Source organism: Typopeltis vanoorti, chromosome 10 (assembly GCF_054136105.1).
Source record: "Typopeltis vanoorti isolate ZY-2024b chromosome 10, IOZ_Tvanoo_1.0, whole genome shotgun sequence".
Classification (NCBI taxonomy): domain Eukaryota; kingdom Metazoa; phylum Arthropoda; class Arachnida; order Uropygi; family Thelyphonidae; genus Typopeltis; species Typopeltis vanoorti.
The window spans coordinates 17,202,042-17,219,551 of record NC_143558.1 but is presented as its reverse complement, the minus strand read 5'-3'; the positions used below and the strand labels follow the sequence as shown (position 1 = coordinate 17,219,551).

Sequence of the window (17,510 nt, the reverse complement as noted above, 5' to 3'; positions counted from 1 at the left end):
GGGAGAAAAAGCTTGAGTATTTGGGTGATATCTCGTTTATAGACAAGTTTTGGATAAAGATAAGTAGAGTTTCACTTGTAAGGATAATTGAAAGCATAATAATCGTAAATTGGGACACAACAGTATCTTTACACAAATTGAGAGACTTTGTTGGATTGTTCCTTAATTTATCACTGTATTAACATCTGATGCTAGTTACACTAGAGAAATATTAACTTTAATATTTTAAAGTTTTTAACAATTTCATATTTAGTCTCAAGTTTATTGCATATAATCTGCTCTGGCTTGCCTGTCAGTTAACCCTATGTGCATGTAGGGCTAACTGACCTAGCATGGTATCCGTTAGGCTTATATGAAATCAAGTTTATTGACCATGACAGATTTGCAATTAATAAATGTAATACTTTTTAATTTCAGACACAAATCCAAACCTATTTTTGTTTGCCCTCGTTATTTGCTACAATTATGACTGTGCTTGTGGGTGCAGTGTTCTATGGTATGACTTCCTTTAAAATTGGAAGGAGCTTGCTAGAAAAGGTAATTGTATTTTTTTTTATTATTATTATTTTTTTGATAATTGCAAATAAAGTTTTTTGACACCAAATAAGACAGACAATGGCAAAGCTGCTCTGAATGAATAATAATACACCTCCAAATCAAAAAAAAAATCAGAATAATCAAAGAAAATGCATTGAATGATTTCCAAATCTAATTTATTGCATAGAAAATAATTATTACCAAATATGAATTAGCATCATCAAAATCTATGTACTTTGTAGATTATATAACCATGTAAACACACAAAAATGTAATATAAATTATACGAAAACTTTCTTGAAAACATTCACAAAATTAGAATCATTTTTAACATGGTTCAAAATATTAGAATAATGCAAAAATAAATGCATAAAAATTAGTCAAATGGAAACACCATGATAATTAGAACTTTATTGCATCCACTTTAGCTTTTATGACATTCATAAATGGTTGGGCATATTATTTATTAGCAGTTCAGTCTTTTTTATCAAAATATTTCTAGTCTACAGACTAGAAACAAGTTAGTTTTTGTCTCTTGAGGCAACTTCTTGAAGACATTTCTTCATAATTTCCCACAAATTCTCAATTGGGTTTAAATCTGGTGGGTTTGCTGGCCAAGGAATTACATTGACTTGCCTTTCTTTAAGCCATCTAGTAGTGGTCTTGGAAGTGTGACAAGAAGCTGAATCTTGCTAAAAAAGGAAATAACCATCACATCACAAATCTTCAGATTCTTGTAACATAAAGTGCTCAGGAATTTCCAGGTACACTTTGGAGTTGACTCTTTTGTACACAATAAACAGCCTACCTGGACCTGCTTACAAGCCCATATTGTGACAGAGGTTGCAAATTTCATGCATTCTTTATCAAATGCTTCTTGCTTAAGACGCCAAACACGTATTCCTTCATGACCATGGGACACACAAAACATAATTTTATTGCTAAAAAGAACCTTTTTCCAGTCCTGTTGGCTCCACAACAGTCTTGGTTTACACCATCACACTCTAGCTGCCTTTTGCTTGGAAGTCTTAGGCACGTGTGATTTAAAACTAATTTGTGAAGTCGTCTCAATGTCATACATTTGGACACATTACCACCTAGAAAATCTACACTTTGAAAGGGTTTTTTTTCTTTACCATATTCTTCAATATCATCTCATCTCTTGATATAGTTATCACATTTGAAATGCTATTGCAGAGATTATTTTGAAAACTCCGGTAATTTGAATACTGTCTCAATACTTGCACTTGCTTGAGAACATTTCAGTTCTCAAGCAAGTGCACCTCCAAATTCTGATTTAGAGGTGTAGGCTTAAAGATCTAGCTATTGAACAAATAATTTGCTATTATGTACTAGAAAGCTACCTAGAATAACTTCTGACAAGATATGGCTTTCAAACTGGTAATTATTAGGGTGCAACAGATTAATTTCATCTAAATGTCAAAATAGCTGAATATATTTTATATCTGATCACTGAGAAGACCTTATAAATCACTTTGGGTTAATCTGTCAGATATTTCATACTTTCATAATGCAGTTGATAACAATGGTGTCCTTAGTAAGAATGGCTGGGTTGAATGCATTTGAATATGAGAAAGATTTAGCAAGTTTCTGCATCCAAAATTTTTTGTTTTCATGTTTCAAAATTTGGATGAAGTTTGCTGGAAGTTAGAACATGCCTGTGGAGGGCATGTTTTGAAATCCAAAGCTAAAACATAACGTAATTAAAGAATTAATTCATTTCACTATGTTGTTTTTTATTTAGTTGTTTACAAGCTCTGCTTCAAATTTGTCTCAGATATATCTTATTTATATAAATATAACTATGCTGCTAATTTCTCAAGATTGATAGTTATGTTTAAATATTTTAATATGTATGTATAATTATTAATACACTGCTTGGAAAGAAGTCAATGGACACCCCCATGGAAAAGATGCATCGTGCCATATAACAGGTTGTGTGTTTGTAGCTGGTATAAATAGAAAAATATGATGCTCCCAGGTCATTGCAACTGTGTCTGGGTGAAATGGTTCTGAGAAGGAAGCTGACACTGATGGAGTTTGAAACAAGCATTGTGATAGGATACCATGTTGTAGGTCTTTCTGTTCAGCAAATTGTTGACAAATTGGCCCATTCCAGGTCAACAATCAGTGATACCATATTGCGATGAAAGTACAGAGAACGACCCATCACACTCACTGAACACGACCATAGGGTGCTAAGATAAGTAAATTCTGCCATTTGTCAGCTGACACATTAAATGCGGAGTTCCAGGCATTGACTGGAACACAAATCTTCATCAACGTATTCAGAACTAATGCTCACAGTTGACGAACAAACCAGTGGTAGGATCGCAATATGCAAGCCCCTACATTACCCAAACCAACATGCATCATTGTTTTCAGTGGTGCAAAGAACAGGTACAGTGGGATGTGGAAGCTTCTAAAGCTGTGTTATGGAGTGACAAATTGCGCTACTCCCTCTGCTGAGCAGATGGATGTGTGGGTGTGGGGAATGCCCGGTGAACATCTATTACCAGAGTGCATAACCCAACTATGAAATTCAGAGGCTGCCGTGTTATGGTATGGTTCTGTATTTCCTGGTTTGACCTCGGACCTCTCTGGTGCCACGAGCATTGAACTCCCAGAGGTACCTGAACAGCGGTACCGCTTCCTGCTTTGTGGCATTTCTACAAAACTGGCCACTGTCTCTTTCAGCAAGAAATGCACTGCCATAAGGCTGCTGCTTTAACTATGTGGTTTGTGGACATGAATGTCACAATCTTGACTGGTCTCCATAGAGCCCTGATCTCTAACCTATTAAACATTTTTGGGATCAACTGGAACATCAGGTGAGGTCAAGGGACATCTCTAAAAAACACACATACTAACCACAGTGATAAGTTTTTATATGTAAAATAATAATAAAAATAAAAAATATATTACTGAAATAAGAGCCAACAGGCTTCACTGTTGGCTCTTATTTCAGTAATTGTATTGGTGCATCTTTTGGCAACTCGTACAGTAAAGAAATAAGCTCTGACTACTGAAACCTTTAGTATTACATCTAGGTCTACCTACTCACTGATAAGACCTCAAAAAAGGTCGAAACTGGTCTGGGTAGTGACCTTCTCTCATAATGTAGAACAGTAATACATCTCCTAGGAGCTGTATTTTACATTATGGGAAAATACTAAGGACAGTGATCGGAGTTTGCTCCACCTTTACTACGAGTTGCCCTAGCATTGTACTACCAGTGTTGGCTTTTGCTTGGACTCACCTAACTTATTATAGTTTTCTATATTCAGCATGAAACTCTTAGATTAGATTTCCTATCTTTGAGTTTCTTATTCGGCTAAGAAATAATGTGGTATTCAATATGCACTTAATTTTGAATAAAAAATATATAATAATAAAAAATAATACATATCATTTGTAAATTAGTACGTGTGTTTTTTAGTGATGAATTCATCACAGGTTTTATTGTATAAAAAAGGGACATCTGCTTGACAACAGTCTAGGACTTCATTAAATGCCTACATAACGAATGTTCCAAAATTCCCATTGATCACTATCATATGCTTGTGGAAATTACACTCCATAGCATTGCTGTGGTCATTGCAGCAAAAGGAGGTCCTACAGCTTATTAAGGTGGGTGACACATTTGTTTGTTCTTCACACTATGATGTCTGACTTCTTTCCAAGTAATGTGTATTAGCCTGCTTTTGTACTCATCTGTATATAGCAATTATTCTCCCACTCTTTAAATATAATTTGTAAATATTTCTGATTTTTGTATGCGACTTAAGTCTTTTTTTCTTGATTTAGATAGTAAATATTCTGTTTTTTATTCTACTTCAAGCATATCTTTATATATTTCCTATATATGATGCAAATTCAGTTATGATTATGAGGAATGTAATCTCTTATATTAGTAAGTTAAAAATGAGGATAGACACCACTTATATTATTAAAGTTTTTTTTTTTTTTTTACTGTTTCTTTTTTATAGTATCCAGAATTCTTCTCATTTGGTTTGTTTACTCGAAATCCTTCCAGAGAAACGGTAAGATCCAAACATATTCAAAATATCTTGTGTAATTAGTAAAAGGCCTTGTTCAAGCATTTTAATTAGTTAAGAAAAAAAAATTGTTCAGTTTTTCTTGATTCTGGTTTTCACGTATTATTTCATTTCAATTAAATGAATGCATTTAATAAGAATGCATAAGAACAACTTCGGTATTGTCATTCACAAATATAACTAATGAAGAAATACTTATTGGGAAAAAATACTGCCATTTGATATGTTATTTCTTAATTTGAAACTGATTATGTTTGGGACTTTTACATTTAAAAGCATGTTAAAAATGGGAGGATTATGAAAGTACTAAGTGCTATAATGGCCTGATCCATAAAATTTTAAAAGCTGAGAAATGTACTTGAGTATTTCTATTAATATTGCTTTTTTTTTTTTTTTGTTGTTTGTTACTTCCATTCATGAAACGTTGTAAACTTATGGTACATACACTATCTACCAATAATTTTCCTGACATTTTAGCAATTTAAAATTGATACCAGCAGGCAAAACCTGATATCAGGTATGTCACTTTTGGCTTTGATCACCTCCTGCACTTTTTGAGGGAGGCTTTGCACCAAGTGCAACAGACATCAGGTGGAATTTGTCTCTATTCCTCCATCAAAGCAGCACCGAATTCAGCGACAGATTGAGGACGTGCTGCTCAGGACTTCATTTGCCTCTCAAATTCGTTCCACAGATGTTTAATGGGGTTGCGGGTAGGACTCTGCACAGACCAGGGTAGTCATTTAAATAACTGCAGCTTTGTGGAATGGGGTATTGTCATCTTGATAGTAACATGGGTCTGTTCCGTAAAAACTCCACAGTGTAGGCAGCACCTGATTATCTAGAATATCAAAGTACTGAACTGCCTTGATATTCTAGCTGTGGTGCCACTCCAAACCAGCTGAATGTACCCCACACCATTACTCCTTTCCTCTACCATCACAACCACCAAACTTTACTGTGGGTACAACACACTGTGTTAATAAGCATTCACCAGGCTGCCTTTAGACTAGAAACAAGTGAACCTTGATTCATCACTCCAGAGTACCGGTTTCCACTGGTCATTTGTCTAGTTCATGTGCTCTTTGCACCATGCCAGATGTGGGCTTCCTTGTTTGTTGTGATGTTTGGCTTGTGTGCTGCTGCTCTTCCATAGAAATCCAGTAAATGGAGTTCTTTTCTTACAGTATTAATGCCCACCATGGTGTTCTTAATGCTCTGGAACTCATCATAGATGATCTGTGCCATTTGTAGGCAGTTTTTGCATGCCTGTTTTAACACCCTCCTGTCTGGCAGTCATTTTTGGCAGCCACCCTGGGTGTTTTCCTGCCCCAGTGATGCCAGAGCATCTCCATTTCTTGGTCACATTGCCAACTGGATGCTCCAGTTGAGCATCAATGGAACATATGGACATGCTGCTATTGTGACAGCCCACAATGACGCCTCTCTCGAAGTCACTGAGTTCATGTGTTGTTATACCACCTGTATTCAACTGTTACAATGAAATACTGCTTTCTATTGTCTGTACACCAATTTTTGTTACTTTTTCAAGCTACTTCAGGCCTCTGATAAGCAAAGTGTAAGATGAATAATAAAACAAAATATTTTATTATTCGTCGTATGCTGGGTAATGCAATTCATTTTCCATCTACAGGCTGGAAATAGAGTTGGGTGGTACAGAATCTGTACCCAACCTCAAAATCTATATAGTTTCATGAATAAGTACTACTACAGTTTTAAACATCTTTAATTCTTAATATACAAATAAATACAGTACTATAGTAAATACTGTATTTCTTCAGATCTTGTTCATTGACTTTGTCGCACTTCTTTCTGAAGTTTTTATTTTTTCAATGCTGTCTCTGAATTGCAATGTGGATTCCTTTAGGTCTATTGCCTTTCATTATCTGTACACCGGAGGTAAAGGGCACTATGTCCATTATTTTATGGAATTGAGTTTTAGCTATATTTTAATGTTTTGTTTCGTGTTCTTTTCAGTTGTGCAAAACACTATCTCCTGTGTAATAATAAGCTGATTAGCCAGTTGGAAAGGGCACTATTGCCATTATGGTATCGAGGTAAAGAGCACTAAGTGGACAAGTAGCCGATTACTGTGAGTTATTAGTCTTTTTACAGGAACTATGTCCAGATAGCGCTTTTTACTTCTAATGCTGTAGGATGACATCGCAGACCTGTTGAAAACCAGTCTAAGAGCTGCACATGGTCTGATCGATTCATTTTGTTTGTATTCAATCTCTTTCTATTAGTTATTGGGTAGATACAATGAGATATTGCTCTTGTTTTCACCTTGTGTGTACTCGCCTTTATAAAAATGAATTTTGATGCATCTGATTCTCGAGGGAAACGGCTTATGTTGAATACAGGAAAAAACTACCCAGAAAAAAATAAAGGTAAGTGTTAGATCTTCACACAGTGATCCTAAACGATTGTGGGGTTGACTTATGACGACGAAAAATGTATGCATCATGTTTTTTGTTATCACACTTTTTTTTTAATTCTGTTTTTATTTTATCATCAATAATTATTGGAAATAAAATGTGATTTCAAGATAAATTCTTTCAATTCTGTTATTCTGTATTTTCTTCATCATTTATGGTCAACATAGCAATCGTTCAGGACCACTGTGTTCAGTAAAAGCTGAGAATAAAACATATTGAATATGAAATTCTATCTATACTTATTACATTTCAGACGAGATAGCAAGAAATGATAATAGTTGTGTTGAAGGTTCGTCGTGTACATTAAAAGGTGGCAAGACCAGCACCCAAGACCTCTCAAAAAATTCTTCATGATATTCAAAAGAGGATAATCTTCTTAATAGATGACCCTCCATCACAGATTTCCTTCAGTCACTTTATCATAGGTGCTCTGTTTCAGTGCTGTGCCTTTTCTATAGGTCATGGATATTGCTCCTCTGAATTGGCTGCAACCACTCCTCTACTTTCTTCTAACCATAGAAAAATTAGAGAAGCCACTGACCAACACCCATACACTGTCCAGCTTTGAACACACCAAATTAACTTATCAGCTTCCTTCATTCCATCCACCTCTATTCTTTGGAACAGTCCCTCCCTCTATACTGTTTTTCCCACTGAGTACAATCTCTTAACTCTTTAAAGAAACATATTAACAGTCTACATTTTTCTCTTTAATCACTTGCTCACACATGGCACTGTGGTGTTATAGGTCTTGTGACTTTTCACGTTTGGGGTGAACAAAAAATAAAAGAAATTCACAGCAGCATAAATGTAACCTTATATGATTGTGCATCACCACCAGTTAGGCATCCATACTTGACCTATTTTTAATAATCTCAAAGATGTAACCACCACAGCACTTAACTGTTAAAATTACACTCATTATTAGATTAAATGGAATTGCTACAGCAGAGATAAATAATTAAACACAAGTTTAATCGATCCTATATTTTGTCTGTCACTGACACATCAAGGATACAATATTAAAATTGTAAAAATTCACAAAACAAGTGTAAAAAAAAATTTAGATTTAAAGTCTAAAGTCCTATGAGAAGCATCTTCTATGAGTACCATTGGTTAGCCTTAGCTTTTGAGTAGGAGGCCTAAGAATCACACCACCTCTACATAAATGTCCCTTTCATGGATAGTAGTGATGATAATGCGTCCTTAGTTCTTTCCAAATCAGAGGATGCCTGGTATCACTTTGTGGATCAAATCGGGACTTATGTAAACAATACCTATGGTGGAGGTACTGTGATGATTTGGGAAGGCATCTCTTTGGGTGGATGCACTGACCTGTATGTGCTTCCTAGTGGAACCACGAATGCTGCAACTTATAGAGACAAAGTCCTGGACCCCTATTTCGTCCATATGTGGGTGCGATAGGGATGACTTTTATCCTGCTAGACGATGATTATGCTCTTCAGGAACCTTCAAGAAGAGACTATTGTATGTATGGATAGGCCAGACAGCTCTCTTCACCTTAATTCTATTGAGCACATCTGGAATATAGGTGTGTTGCTGCTAAAAACCTCATCCTTCCCAGAATTTTAAGGGACTTAGGATTGTTTTGCAGGAACAATGGTTATTATTACCAACTGAGCTCCTAGACACTTATAAACAGTATGAAACATCATTATGAGCACAGTATTGCATAAGAGGTTACTGCATTCTCTATTGAGGCACTTTGACAACTTATTTTAACCTTTTTTTGAACACTGTCTTCATGTGCCCATTGGTTGACAGCAAACTTTAGAGGGCATATTGCAAGTGTTGCAAAGACTGCACATCATAGTGCTGCTATGAAAAAGTGCTCTAACATGTAGGGATAAGGAAGTTTTTATGTTACTGTATAAATCACTGATCAGACCACACTTGGACTCTTGTGCTCAAATTTGGTCACCTGGTTTTCAGTGTGATGTGGACACATTGGAGAGGGTCCAGAGACGAGTGACTAAGACAATATCAGGACTTTGGAATACTGTCTGTGGAGAGAGGTTGAAGAAATGTGGATTGCAGAATTTGGCAGATAGAAGGAAAAGCGATATGATAGAGACATTTAAGTTAGTGAGAAAATTTTATCGGATTAATCCAAAGAATTATAAAAAGAGTTGGTGAGAGGGAAAGAACCAGAGATATCTGGAAGTTTTGTAAGAATGTGTGAAGAGTCAATTTTTTACATGGAGAATTGTCAGTGAATGAAATGCATTACCAGAATGAATTGTTAATGCAAGAAGTATTAAGGATTTTAAGATTCAGGATGATAAATATGTTGTCAGCTAAATAAACCCTCTCTCCCCCACCATGATGAGTCTGCTGACTCCATGGAGGGTACAATAATAATAATTTGTTACTGAATTAAGCTTGTTATAATTTTTGCAGAAGTTTCTTTCATATCTAATGCACTTAAGCTAGTGGCCAATGCCTAAATTTTTTTCAAATAGAATTTCTCTACTTACCATCAAAGAAATGCATAAGGGATAAGGTTCTCTTCCCATAGCACTTCCAGCTTCTCTATAGTAATCTGATTATTTCTGGATAGATGTTTTTCTAATAAGTGGTGCAGTGAACTTTCCATTTATGTTCTCCAAGCCTAATATTTCATAGATTTATTTCTCTGAGAAATCTTATTCAATGGTCATTTTTACTTATGTTAGCACATGTGATATTTGGGTGTATTTGTTTTCATTTTCATAGAAATAGATGCTGCATTCATATAATTGTTTTTCATATATGAAGGGAATATTTAATATTAATTTTTAATATTAACAATTAATAAAAAAAAAAGTAGTGAATTGATTACTTTGTTCAGACCTTGTTAATTGTAATTTGATAAGGGGAATGCTATTAAGACTAGTCTTAATTTAGTGAATTTAGATATAAACTGATCACTTAAAATCATTCATTAAAATTATCCAAGCATTATTTTGTACTTAGGATTGCTATTTAAAAAAAAAAAAATTGTCGCTAGAATGTAAAACCTCACTTTTGGAAGTGTAGTCAGCTTATTGGAGGTGTTAGTATAATGAGCTTTGTTACTTATAACAAACCAGCAGTAAGTCTGCTAGTTTGTTGCAATGGTATTTCAAGAAAATTCACTACCGCAGTCTTTTGACTATATTCTCAGTTTTATGTGGTATGAGCTTGATTATATTATGTAGCAGAACGTTTGTTAGTATTTCTTTTTTCTCTATTGAAAAGTAAGTTTATAATTTTTTTTTTCTGTATGTTATTTGTGTATAAATAAATGAGAATATTAAGATTTTATTTCAGAATGAGGGAACTTCTTTCTCAATGACTTTCAATGCAGAAGGTTGGACAGAAAAGTTATCAGAGCCTACTGATCAGCACAAAGAACCACCCAACAAGAAAATGAAGCTAGTTTGCAAGGGTCCTGGTATGTTGCTATGTAGTACTTCTTGTATTATTAATAAAAAAAATTAAGAATTTCTTTTAGGAGAGTCAGTTAACAAGCTTCTGCTTGGTCTTTATTCTCTTTTTGTTTGCTATACTGATTTCCATCAGTTTAGTGTACACAGCTTGTGATCTCTTCTTCCCAGAATACATTACTTAACATTATGTCACATTAAACTGGCTGCCATTTACCTTTTCCCAGTTTTCCATCATAAACAATATTTTCTTGAGTAACCATTTCCCTTATCCAACTCCATTGTCACTTCATTATAAAAGTAAGCAAATTACCAAGGCCAGACCTGCCGTTCACAAAACCATGTTCCCCCTTATAAAGTATCATATTCCTATCTGCCCAGTCCTGAATTCTGTCTTTTAACAATTTTTCCAGTATCTTAACCAACACCTTCCCAATACTTGGGCCTAAACAGGTTTGTCAGAGGTGCTGATAATTCTCTTGCACATTATTGTAATACAGGAGCTGATATGTCATTTAATTTCATGGCTGTGTGTTTTCACATTGAGGTTCTGCAGTATTCTAAGCACCTCCAGCTCCTCAACCTCTGTTCTCCATCAGTCAGTCACATCTAGCATTGCAACATCGCCACTTAGATGGTGCCTCCTTAATCATCTGGTGGGGTGAGTGAAACATCATGACCTGCAGCAATTTCATGCTTGCATATTGACAGATACATCACAACAGTTCTTAGATTATAACCCAAATCTGCATTGGAGGGGGGGGAACTAATGTGTTTGGTTTAGGATATATTGGAAAACAATTCAGCTGAATATTATGTTTGTTGGTATATTGGAAAACAATTCAGCTGAATATTATGTTTGTTGGTGTACTTAAATTATTTAAAGGTGTAAATATGTGAACCATCTTTGATATATAATGCCTTTTACATAGTCCAAAGGAAGAAATCCATTGTAGTCATGTCCATTTTCCTGGGAATCAGTTGTTGAGCACATTCTGCACAATTGTTGCATAATGTGGCAGGAAAATCCTGTTGAAAAATGAGGCCCTCCACATTTTCAGTCTAGGAATACACAAAGTTCTCTAGCATATTCAGGTATGCCACACTTGTTTAGCACTCAAAATAACAGCAATCATAGAAGCAATTCCTATGTATATGATGTCTAGAGCTGTAAATAATGCACACATTGAGTTCCACTAACAGGTAATCAAATTGTGACATACTTTGATAATATATGCTACATACATTTCTGCTTCAAAATGTCATAAAATAAATTTCATTGAAAATCTCAGAGTTATTTTTCGGACACCGTGTATATACATAATTTCTGATCATTGTCAGAATTATTCATCTTTTTGCGAATCCAACATGCATTTACATTTGTTTTGTTTTTTTCCTTTTTGTCAGGTCTGTCTTTCAGTAATAGATATCTTGCATGTTCTAGTATTTTGTTGATCAACAGAATTCAGTTCTTATAATACATAGGATTCATTTTTATTCAGTAGATGAATTTTTACTCACTACATCTATTACAAGTAGTTTTTATTATATCACTAAATGAAGTACAAAGACATTTTCAGCCTATGCACTATATTTAGTAGCAATTTGTGTAGTGTTGTTGCACAAATGCTATGTTACGTGCATGCCAGAAACAGTTTTATTTTAGTTCCAAACACCGTATTTAACTAATACATTTGTCCTAACATCTGCTTTCAAATTTACAGATGCAGAACATACGTGTAACAGCTTTTTAAGATAGTCACTGGGTACAGAAAGCACACAGTTTGTCAGGCAAATTTTCTAAAGCAAACAAAGATGCAAATGCCTCTCTGTGTTTGTAAAACTTGAAATCAGTTTGGAATTGCATTTGTATTCTTTATATTCCATCCACAACTTTTTCTTTGTCTGCAACTGAATTTTCCCATGAAATAATGAGGCATTATTCATTTCATGGGAAAATTTACTAAAATTTCTCTCCTCTTGAGTTAAAAAGTTGATTGTATGCAATGTGGGAATCTTTGAAAATATCAGTATATCATAGATCTTCATTTAAAATTATATTCAAATATCTGTTTAGAATATTTTATGATGTGGATTACAAAAATTAATCTTAGGAAGATTGTCAGCACATTAAATTTTTATATTGTGTTCCAGACCCAGGTTATGTTTGTACTTCTACATGTATGGTGCAGGCAGGTCTAACTATATTGAAGGAATCTGATAAGATGCCATCTACGTAAGTATGCCTTAAGATTGTCATATCCACCAGTTGTTTTGAGAGCTCATTGAGACTTTTTTTTACAATAAAGTGGGCAGCCATAATTATATTACTAGTGACTTTCTGTTGAATTGTTATTGCTAACTTACTCTGTATATAAGATAGTTGTAGCAGTTTTCAAATGGTTGGAAAGTGTATTTTGTTCTATATACAGGTAGCTTCCTGCCATTACAAATTAATTGGTTCCTGGCGACCATTTGTAAATTGGGAATTCATAAAGCTGAAGTTTATTTGCTTTAGAAATAATGCTATAAGCAAGAGTTATGTTCGTAAGAAGGAATATATAAGATGAATATCAAATGATAAGAAAAGACTTTACTGGCCAAAAATAACATACGAAAAATTTTAAATTAAAAAAAATTTAAATCAGCAGCCATCGAGATAGTAGGAGATATTAGGAAACTTTGGTGCACTTTTTTTTTTTCCCCTCAAAGAAGGCCTCGCTTGTCATCTGCTTCATTGAATTTCACTTCTTTTCATTTAAAATAGCTCAATAGCAAGCAGAGGCATTATTCATTTCGTGGAAAAATTTACTAAATCATTCAAAGTCTGAATCTTGTGATTCAAAGATTGCTTGCCTTTTCGAGAAGTTTAAATGCTTCTTCTAGGCCTTTTAAATTGAAAAACCAAGTTGGAGCTTCATATTCATTACCTTCTTTGTTTTTTCCTTCATTTTTTTCTTGTTCCTTGTTTCTAATTCAAGGAGATCATTAGGTGAGAATTCCATAGTGCGAGATTGAAGCAGCTCGTTAACATCACCTTCCGAAACTTCCACTTGCAACTGGTTAGTCATACCTAAGATCGCTTGAGTTTCAGAATTTGCAATCTTTGTTGGGTCTTCAAAGTCTTTGAAATTATCATTAAGCTGAGGACAACAAGTTTATGCTATACTCCTTTCATAGTTTTTTCAGTAAGTTTATGCTAGGCACTCTGCTTCACCCAAATTGCACCTAAAATGTTGGATCTCTTCCAAAACTCTCTGATAGAAAAGTTTCCATCTTTATTAGTTGCTTCTGTTAACATTTCAAAAGTCTCTTTGAGATAATGTGCTTTAAAATGTTGCAATCACTCCCTGATCCATTGGTTGTAAAAGAGAAGTCGTATTTAGAAATAAAAAGACTATTTTTACATTATTGCAAATGTAAAAAGCTACTGATGAGGGATAGCTAGGTGTATTATCAATTATCAGAAGCACTTTAAATGGAATTTTTTTCTCGCAAAGTTTCACTTCAGGAATTGTGATGGCGAGTAATTTCCTTCTTTCATTATTTCTCCTTATTTTTCTAGATAAGATTTTGCAGCCTCTCTATTGGCACTTGCAGCTTCACCTTGTACTTTAATGTTATGCTAACCAGTTTGCTTTTTTATAGTGGTCAAACCACTCACTACTTGCAGCAAAAGTCTCTTTGCAGTCATCCCCTTTTTGGTTTTTCAGCATTTTAAAAATGGCTAATGCTTTAATACAACTCATTGCATCGTAGGTAATAGGCATGTTTAATCGTCCAGTTTGGTCGCTTATCCAAGCAGTTAACAGTTTTTCCATATGAGGAATTATACTGCCTGTTTTTTTTATTATGCAACCATGTAGACTGCATAGATTGCAGTCTACATGGTTGCATAATAAAATATTTTTTCTTTATCTTTAAAATGGTGCGAACTGCTCGCTAACCAACAGGCTGTGGGTTTTGAATCCTGCCATGTGCATGGATGCTTGTGCTTATTTTAAGGTTATAGATGAATTTCATCGCTTGGCCCAATGACCACTGTCTTGCTTATTTGAAGGCCTGAAGTAGCTTGAAAAAGTTCCATGTTTGGTCCCTAGATTAAGATTTCTGGACCATGTAAAAATAAACTTAAAAAAAAGTAGTCAATTTAATAAAAAAGAAAAAAAGTCCTTAGCCCACCGACAGTATGAATGTACTAGAAGTTTACAAAAACTTTCATGGGTGGGAGCCACAAATTTAGTTTGCTTGTAGAAAGTTTCTTTACTTTGTTAACAGATAAATAATAAACAAGAAATTATGTAATGCAATGAGTGTTTGGACTCCTTGGAGGTGTTATATAAATATGACCGAGATGTATAAAATTAAAAACCAGAGCATTAACTAAAAAAAGTTTATCACCATATTTTGCTAATTATATTAGCAAATTAATCAAAATATATGGCTAATTCTTATATATATATATATATATATATATATATATATATATATTCAATGGCAGCATATGTTCTTTTTTTTTTAATTTCTAAATACTTCCAGCTATACTATTATTCTTTTGGGAATGTTTAAAATATATATATTTTTTTAATGAGTTCTGTTGATTGAGTTTTTTTGACAGTCCCATCCAGAAGGTAAATCCAAAACCAATTATTTGATCCAACAAATACCAACAAGGATTTTTACCTGGAATTATTTATTTTCTAAGTTTTGGTAGATAACTTAATTCCTGATTGGTGCCCTCACTATTACTACAATTATTTTCCCAACTTCCTTTCTGGTCATTCATTTGTGATCTACACAAAAAAAAAAAAAAAGTTACTGATCATAGCCCATATACAATTGAATGACGTCTCCTCCAGCCTGTCTGGCTAAGCAGATAGCAACTCCAGTCGCCAGTGTGTGGTTGGATCCAACTATAGTTTAAATTCCATTGTGTATACGGATGCTTAATTGTCTTTGGTGAAAGGGGGGGGGGTAGAGGAATTTGGCCTGTGAGACTGCTATCCAGCTTGGAAGACTTGAATAGCTTAAAGAAGCTCAATATTTGGTCTTGGAGAGTAGTAAGCTCCTGATTATCTAAACCACAGCATTAGTACACTATAGGTTTACAACCAGAGCAGTGACATCATCTATTAATATAATCCTGCTGATATAATTAGTAGTAATTGAGTAAAATTTTATTGTTGAATCTTGTGTTTGAAAACGTTGTCATGGAAAAGAAAAATGACAGTGCTATAAATGTTTTATTCCAGTGATAGCATGTTCCAACCAGTCCACAAGAAGGATAGCCTTCTGAACAGATATGTCTTGAAAATCTTGCTTGTTGATTGACTAGTGAAAATCAAAGTTAAACTTTAATTTTCAATTAATAGATGTTATAAATCATGAAAACAACAAACCTGTGCCTTTCTGTTCATCTTTATTTCAGCTGTGTCACATGAATTGCTGAGACAAAGTCTTTTGCACTGTAACATTACAATTTTCTGTGGTTATATGAAAAAATTTGTGCACTTAGGCTGATCAGTGGTAACTCAACTCGCCATAATATCACCATTAGTCTGACTCCTTGCTATTTCTACAGTCTAATGTAACATTTGGGGGGGGGGGGGTATATAGAAATTTCATGTAAATTGTTTGCAGTTTCTCCAAACCTTTTGAAGACTTAATCTTCAGACAAGTTTGATTTAATTACAGTTGGATTGCTTTTACAAATGCAAGAATGAAACAATTTGGTGACAAAAAATAAAATTACCATATCACTGTAATATTGTCCAAGAAATAGTTTTTAAATAATATGATTTTAATGCAATATGTAAATATTTTCATTACTTTTACAGATATTTTCTGCATACTACAAATGCATTTATAAAGATTTATTTGAAGAAAATATAGAATTTTTTTCTCCTTTATTCTGTCATAATGCTATTCCCCTTTATTATTATTTTTTATTCAGAGGAGGTGTAATTACCCCTGGAGCAGCATTCAGGAGAACATCTCTGGTTGAACGTCTTAATCAATGTGGATTGGTGTATACAGTGCAAAGTGACTGATGTGGTAATCACAGCTGTATGTTTTCAATTCTGAATTTTTATTTGAGCAGTGTCTTAACATTCCATGCAGCTATTAATGCAGCTTTTTTTTTTTTTTTTTTGCGTCTTAATATCTTTGAGAAATAATGGTTCAAGTTATCAAAACTGTTGATTACTGATTCTCTGTAAACTTATATATTTGTGAAGTTTGATAAAATTATGGAAGATCAAGACCAACAGTGTTAAGGGTATCTCTGTATGTATGTATGTATTGTAAAATATTTGTTATAATTGAAAGCTCTTACCTTGTTGACCCAAAAATGCCTTACGAGTTTACCGTCCATGTGTTTCATCACCCAGAATTATGGCTTTGTATTCAAGAATTAAATAAAATGTTGTCAGAACTGTAATTCATTCTGTTAAACTGACCATTAAAATCCTAACCCATAATTTTGGTTAGGATTTTAATGCAATATGATGCTTACAAAAATTTCAAAGATTTTTTTGCAGCTCTAAAGTTGTCTGTTTCCAGAGTACCAGAGTTTGTCAGCTGGCTAGAGTTTGGTGTAAATGTAAAGAAATACTTTTTTATATATTCTGCTCCCCCCCCTCCCCCAAAAAAAGTTCTATGGTCCCATAGAGCAATTCATCTTGTTCTTTGTTGATACAGGAATGTAATTGCATATTTTTTAAACATCAAGATTACATAAGATACAAAGAACTATCAGATCTATTTTTTGCTGCGTATGCAGTTTTTTCCTAGCCATAGTTCAGTGTAACAGTACTCCATAAATGCAGTTTCCTGCTGTAAGATTTTGAAGGTATAAAAGCTTACTCATAAATTGAATTTAAATAGAAATGACTCTTAAGCCACTCTAATCTGAAAAGTAATTTTGTTAAATATTCCGTTTTCCTTACTATTTTTTTTCTAATTCCTGTTGCACCTCCACAGCACAATCGAAAAAATGACAGGACATT

General features: G+C 34.0%; 1 protein-coding gene across 1 annotated transcript in view; it reads left to right on the top strand.

Moving 5' to 3' along the window:
* The window catches only part of LOC150102196 (saccharopine dehydrogenase-like oxidoreductase), a 92,682-nt gene extending 75,740 nt beyond the window's left edge, over nucleotides 1-16,942 (top strand). The window contains exons 8-12 of the mRNA XM_090398817.1: nucleotides 418-537; nucleotides 4,548-4,601; nucleotides 10,388-10,511; nucleotides 12,658-12,739; nucleotides 16,457-16,942. Coding sequence (XP_090254943.1) covers nucleotides 418-537; nucleotides 4,548-4,601; nucleotides 10,388-10,511; nucleotides 12,658-12,739; nucleotides 16,457-16,553 — 477 coding nt within the window. The 3' untranslated portion in view covers nucleotides 16,554-16,942. The remainder of the gene's footprint in view (nucleotides 1-417; nucleotides 538-4,547; nucleotides 4,602-10,387; nucleotides 10,512-12,657; nucleotides 12,740-16,456) is intronic.
* The last annotated feature ends 568 nt before the right edge of the window (nucleotides 16,943-17,510 follow it).